Source organism: Adiantum capillus-veneris, chromosome 9, assembly GCF_014529385.1.
Source record: "Adiantum capillus-veneris isolate H3 chromosome 9, ASM1452938v2, whole genome shotgun sequence".
Classification (NCBI taxonomy): Eukaryota; Viridiplantae; Streptophyta; class Polypodiopsida; order Polypodiales; family Pteridaceae; genus Adiantum; species Adiantum capillus-veneris.
This window is the reverse complement of record NC_140939.1, coordinates 8,934,247-8,940,960: the sequence shown is the minus strand read 5'-3', so window position 1 is coordinate 8,940,960 and position 6,714 is coordinate 8,934,247. Positions and strand designations below refer to the sequence as shown.

Genomic DNA, 6,714 nt, shown 5'->3' with positions numbered 1-6,714 from the left:
GGAAGATCTTCGCCGCCGATGAGTATAGCCGTGACCTACAAGAATCTTTTCAAAAGATTAGGGAGGCTATAGCCATCTCTCAACAAAGGCAAAAAGCTGCTGCTGATAAGCACAGAAGAGCCTTAATGTTCAAAGAAAATGATTGGGTCTTACTCAAGTTTCCTAAGGCTCGATTAAGGCAAACGACGGGCAAAAATCCTACGGGCCATCAAAAGTATTATGCTAAACTAGCAAAAAGATACTATGGTCCTTTCCAAATCTTGAAGCCTATCAATGCGACGGCTTATCAACTCAAGTTGCCCAACCATTGGCTTATACACAATGCCTTTCATGTAAGCTTACTTAAGCCCTACAAAGGAGAGCCACCAATTGAACCAATTATTGAAGACCCTCCCGAAGTTGAAGACCAAGAAGAGGTGCTACAACCCGAAGATGTCCTTCGGCATGAAGACAAGGTACTACGACATGGTAAGATAATCCGACGGTATCTTATTAAGTTCAAAAATTATCCTTTTGAAGATGCTAAATGGATGCAAGGAGTACAACTTAAGGATAGTATGAACCTTGTCAATGCTTACAATGCTACATTAGAGTAAGCAAATGTACAAATTTCTTTTAAATGACTCATGTTTTTGTCTTATATGACTAGTCCTCTTTTTAATTGTGCACAAATTGAACTAGTATGCATGCTTAGAATCATGTTTGTGATGACGACGTCTCTCAAACACCAAGTAGAATTTGTCACTCTACTTTGGGAGAATGAAATGGACTAAAGAGCAGACATGCTTGCGGCAGCTATGTCTCCCAAGCACCAAATGGATTAGTCATCCATCTTGGAAAGATGTCGTAGGGTAAAAAGGGATCCTTTACCCGCTAAGTACGATTGACTAATGACTAAGACTTTATCTCTTCTACCTCATAGTCGAGGACGACTATGATTTCAAGAGAGAGGTAATGTCATAAAATCTAATATCTAACCAACCCAAATGATTTTCTCATTTTAAATTGATCACTTAATGTGGGAGAATAAACGGGAACAAGTGTTAAGATATAGATATGTGCTTATAGATCTATCTCAACACGGGGCCAATGGTAAAGGGGCCCAAAAGGGAGATGGTCTATCAAAGAGCAAGGCTAACCAATGGAGCATAAGACCTTAGGGTTAGCTTCATTGAAGACCTCCAATAAATGTGTGTAAAAGTCCTTTGATCTTAAGTAAGCTAGGGCTGAGCTTGAGGTGGGAACCCAGCCCAAGCTCGAGGTGCTTGTCCTGCTTGAGGTGCTTGTCGTGCTTGAGGTGTTTGTCATGCTTGAGGTGCTTGATTAAGATGCTTGAGGTGCTTGACTGGCTCCATGCTTGAGGTGCTTGACTTACTGCATGATTAAGGTACTTGAGGTGCCTTGAGAAGCTTGCCTGAGATGCTTGTGGGAACACCCCCTAGTTCAAGTGCTTTGTCATGCTTGGTGAGTAAGGTGCTTGATCACCTAAAGTCAAAAGCATTCCTACAAGAGGGGGGGCGAGCCCTTTTCCTAGGGGCTAGAGAGAGAACACCCACTCACACACACAAGGGAAGCCCCAACTTGAAGAGGCAGCAAGGACACATGTTAGGCCCCTACCCATGTTACCTTCATGTGTTGCTTGAAGCCTATTGGCTAAGCTTCAAAGGGGTCCAATGATAAATTACTTGAATTATCTAATTGATTTTGCATTTATCAAGTCCTCTCTCTCAAAGGGGAAAGGGGGACACTTGTCCCAAGGCTACCCATGTTGCTTGTAATGGCTCCTGCTTGTGATTGGCTAGGCCTGGAGGGGTCCAATGAGCTTCAAGCATGAGCTACAAGGGGGGGTCGCCCCAAGCTAGCTAGGGGCTTGCTTGAGGGGTATACTCACCCACACACACTCACAATCACTCTAATTGTGTGCTATGCAAAGTGCAAGAGCTCCCTCTCCAAGCAAGTAGAGGTTGAGAGCCTACACCAACACTCTTGGCTATGGAGTGCAAATCCAACCAAGAGCCATGCTTCAATGCTTGAGCTTGTCATCTCCTTCTTCTTCATTACTATGCTATTATGTATGCTAGCAACAAGAGTATGATAAGTGAGGAACTAGTTCTTTCTCCTATGAAATGTTTCTTCTTCCTCTTCCCTACCCTCATTCCCTACTAGCTCTCTCCACCTTCGAAGGTGTTTGAGGTCTTCGGACTGAGGCTTGGGACAATTAAAGCTTTCTTCAAGTTCATGATATGCTATGATTGTGATGCATGAAGCTTTCCATCTTCATTGCATCACCTAGGTCACAAGGAACACAAAGAATGTATTGTAACAAGTCTCTCTTAATGGGAGAAATCATAATACAAATGCCTATTGGAGGGGGGACCGGCTCCACATAAATCCGGTCCTCAACTGTTGTCATATTCTCTAAATTCTCTCTCTTGCAAAAGTATTGTTCATGCCAAGTTAACTAATTGCTATGATTATGTTGCTATCTTCAATTATGTCTACCCGCTATGCTCACAAAGTTATTTCTCGAAAGTATTCTCATTAATTTCCGCTATTCTCAAGATTGAATAGGCTAATTCCATTACAGTGCAAGAGAGAGAGATTGGCACCTCTCTCTCTCTCTCTCTCTCTCTCTCTCTCTCTCTCTCTCGACGGCCGAGAGCTCTGCATGGTGAGGGGTTGCTCGGATGCCAACAATTTTGCGAAAAGAAGTAGCAGGCGAAGGAGCAACAGGGTAGGCGATAGAAGGAGGAGACATCAGCTAAAGGTGGAGAGAGAGAGAGAGAGAGAGAGAGAGAGAGAGACAGAGAGAGATTCGTTAGAATCTCCGTAAAAAAATAATTCTTTTTCATGATCGCCAGTATGTCGTCACCACTTAATTACCAAATAGATAGAGCTTGAAGTAAAGAGTAGACACAAAATTGATAATTAGATCACTTTAGATGGGCTCTTAATGCTTCTTCCATGGCATCATGGATGACATCATACAAGGCTCACGATCAACCCAAATTAGCTAGGAAACTCGTATGCAACTTTGTAAACCCTTTTATGCACTCCTTTACTAAATCTCAATGAGTCCACACCCTATAGAAATGCCTCACATGGGTTCCTACATTACTTCAAGTGTCTTTTCCACATGCTACCACATGATTCCTCCCACATAGACATCCCAATAAGATAGAGGAGATACATACCAATATAAGGCAAAGCCAACAATTCTCAACTAATAAGATTAATGGCATAATTTGAGCTATTTATAATTAAAATGAGCAATTTTTTCCACCAATGAATTTACAAGTGGGTTTTTTTTCAATTTTAACCAGATAATTGACGCTACAAATGTGGATATGTGCGTTCTTGGTTCTGTGGACCACTTTGCCTAACATACAAAAGCAATGGCCTCACAAGGAACATTGCATAAAAGGCATACCAATTCATGACTTTTTCTCTTTCTTAGTTCATTTTGTTCTTTCGTATGAAAAGGGCATGCCGCGTGGCATGTCCGTGAGAGTTCAATCCCAGCTACCTAGCAAGTTAATCACAAGAAGAAAGAAAAAGTATCAAAAGCAGTAAAGCAAACGGAAACTTTTGTTCAGCCAGCAAGGCCCGTGCCAAGGCGGCCACAGAAGCCAGCAGGCCAAAAGGTAGGGAACCGGCCAGCTCCGTCTTCTCTAGCAGAAGTGTGATGACCAGGAGGATGCCTACTGTTGAAAACATTCCAATCGGCAGAAAGATAGGAAGAGCTGGGACTTGACTGTTGCAAAATGAGCTTCAAGGGGGCTCCCGATGGCTGAGGAGGCAAGATCCCTTGCGCATCAAAAAGTGTGTTTCTCTCCATATTCAACAAGCCAGTAGGCATTTCTGCACCTTGTGCTCCCCCTTCACTATAATTACTGTTGCTGACCTGCCTCTGCGATCCCGTCGACCTCCTCTCCTCCTCCAAGAGATGCGCCAGCGACGGCGACATCCCCAGCGCCCCGGGATTCGACCCTCCGCAGCCCAGCATCGAACACCACGATGGCCGTCCCCGCACTAGGCCACCGCCACCACTGGCACCTGTGATGCTTGTGCTTCTCCTCTTCTCTGTCTCTGCCACCATTGAATTTTGAGCCCCTATCAATTCCTTGCTCATTTGTTTGTTGTGTGCATTTGCCTGTATACCGATTAAGCTGCCCAAGGTGTGGCTCCTCTCAGGGAAAAATGATCCTGTGGACTGTGCATTAAAATAAAAATTAAAAAAATGGAACATACCACAAGCTGGCTGGCTGTGTGAGAGATCTACATGGCAAAGCTTTGAAAGTGACGACGTTAATGCTTGAATCTCTAAGGTTATAAACCTTAGGGAAACCATAGCTCATGTATGCTGCATGCAATTCACTGTAAAGACACAAAAACACTCACACAAGGAGACGTACCTCGGTATCAAGATCGGAGGAAGAGTCAGAGGTAACGGAAGGCGTGGATATGAATAAAACAGGGGCCTCTGGAAAGCCTCTGATCATGGGATCTTGCTGCAAGCCCAAGGGCCAGCCGTCGGATCTTACCTCCCCTGTGGCCTGCCAGCCGCTGGATCCCGCATCCTCATGCCCGGCAAACATATTGGGAAGAAGGAAAACAATCAAGGAATAAAAGATAATCAAACACCTTAATGTGAGTGACAGAAGAAAAAGACTGTTTATTAGCAAGAGGGATTTTCGGTTATGGGCGGGGGGGAGAGGGGCTCTTTAAAAAGACTGGAAGGCTGGTCCTGTCGAAAGAAAAGCGTACAGCGCAGCAGCCTACAGGGAAACTGGGGGAGAAGGAGAAGGGCCAAAGGCTAAAGCACTCTTGTCTACTGTGCTGTGCAGGAGAGTGTGTGTGTGTGTCCGCCTGTGTTTGTGTGCGCACAATGAGCGCGTGCATGCGCACAATGCCACATATGCGTGTGAATGTGTGTAGAAGTAGTGTACAATGCCGGCAGGCCCCAGACGGCACTGTGCGCACCGCACGGCTCACTGTGCCGATTCTTCTAAGGGAAGAGGACTTCAGATGGACAATGTTGGCAGAGGGCGTGAGCGTGGGACTGGGCCCCTTCAGTGGTGTACACGATGGCACTGACCAGAGCGAAGGTTGAAGAGGGCCAAAAGGATGTCGTGGATGAGAGAGAGAGAGAGAGAGAGAGAGAGAGAGACGAAGAGAAGTTTTAATGCCGACGGTTCGTAGGAACATTACCTACAGATCTATGCGATGAGTTTTGAACTCAGTACGTGGCTAGGAAAAGAGAACCAGGTCACGTCGGCCGTGGGTCTGTGGAAGATACCATGCCACGTGGACTGTCAACTATAGATCTGAGAGAGAGAGCTCAGAGAGACGAAAGCATCAAAATTAACGAAAATAACAATAGAGGAGAATCGTGAATGACCCCAAAATTTACCAACGCTTTTTTTGGCGTCCTTGTGCATTTTCTGATCGCGACAAAACAACGAACGAAAGTGGCTTTTGATGCCCCCCGAGCTCACCCTCACCACTGTAGCTGACACTATCCCCCAATGCCACAAGCAATCGCAAAAGGCTATTCCCATGCTTTGTCTGTTTCTATAGCCCTCCATCATACCCTCCATTCGTGAACAGCAATGATCTAGAGGGATCTAAAAGTGTTTTCATTGTGGCAAAGCAAGGACTAATTTGCTAAGCATGGTGTCACACTTGGTACATGGACACATGACAATAAAAGGCCTCTCACAAGAGATATGTCGGTGTATATGCCACCAAGAACATGCCTAGTCTCCTTTTATATGGTTCACACGAAAATAGGATAGAATGCCTAGGAGCTTGTACCATACTCATAAAAGGCTTATTTGAAACCTTTTAGAATAGTTAAGCCTACCCCCTTATCTATTTTAAAAGTTTTCAAATATGCCTTGTGTGAGTAAGATGTTTAATTGAGTGATCGCTCATCAAGACACTCCTGTGATTTCAAGCAACACAACGGTGCCCTGCGCGCACGCGCGCGCGCACACACACACACACACACACACACACACACACACTCTCTTGGTGAAAGGAGGCTTGAGAAGACTAGCCAATAATGCATCAATGAATTCTTATAGAGTCCTTGCCTTGGTGAAGAGGATGCTCAAAGCACTCTAGAGAGATTTGGTCCATCACTTAGCAAAATTACACTCAATTCCTCAAAGCCTTGCAAAGAAGTTGAAGCAACCAAAGGTAAAGGGAGCTTCCAAAACCATCTCTTGTAACAAGCAAGACATAGAATCAACCAAAGATCAGGAAAATGCTCATATATTAAATTGTTTGGAAACTACAAGGTGGATAAGAGATCAACAAACATTGAAGTGAATGCTTAATCTGTTAAAGAATGAAAATGCCAAGATTTTTTGTATTTATTGCATGGACTTAGCACAAAGGACTTCATCCTTGCTAATTGATGAAAGGCCCTGACAAACACACACCCATGCTATTCCACAGATCAATTGCCATACATGTCTATACACTGCATGCACTAGGTAGAGTCTTGACATGATTTTGTAATGGAATCGACCTATTTAACTTGAGAGTAGCGGAAATTAATGAGAGTACTTTTGAGAAATGACTTTGTGAGCATAGCGGGTGAACATAATTGAAGATAACAACATAATCATAGCAATTAGTTAACTTGGCATGAACAATACTTTTGCAAGAGAGAGAATTTAGAGAACATGACAACAGTTGAGGACC

The 6,714-nt window shown here is 44.1% G+C and overlaps 1 protein-coding gene across 1 annotated transcript; it reads right to left on the bottom strand.

The window, feature by feature from the left end:
• Positions 1-3,232: 3,232 nt before the first annotated feature.
• LOC147450107 (uncharacterized) lies at positions 3,233-4,978 on the bottom strand. The gene is made up of 2 exons (XM_086519443.1): positions 4,416-4,978; positions 3,233-4,213 (listed from the first exon to the last, which is right to left on the bottom strand). Exons 1-2 carry the CDS (start codon positions 4,596-4,598, stop codon positions 3,593-3,595), a joined length of 804 nt encoding a protein of 267 aa, XP_086375569.1. The 5' UTR covers positions 4,599-4,978; the 3' UTR covers positions 3,233-3,592.
• Between the last annotated feature and the right edge of the window lie 1,736 nt (positions 4,979-6,714).

Bases quoted from the DNA above. Each gene is read 5' to 3' on its own strand.
- LOC147450107 (XM_086519443.1), bottom strand. From the start codon at position 4,598: ATGTTTGCCGGGCATGAGGATGCGGGATCCAGCGGCTGGCAGGCCACA. The intron at 4,214-4,415 runs GTACGTCTCCTT...TTTAATGCACAG, and splicing joins CCTCCGATCTTGATACCGAG to TCCACAGGATCATTTTTCCC.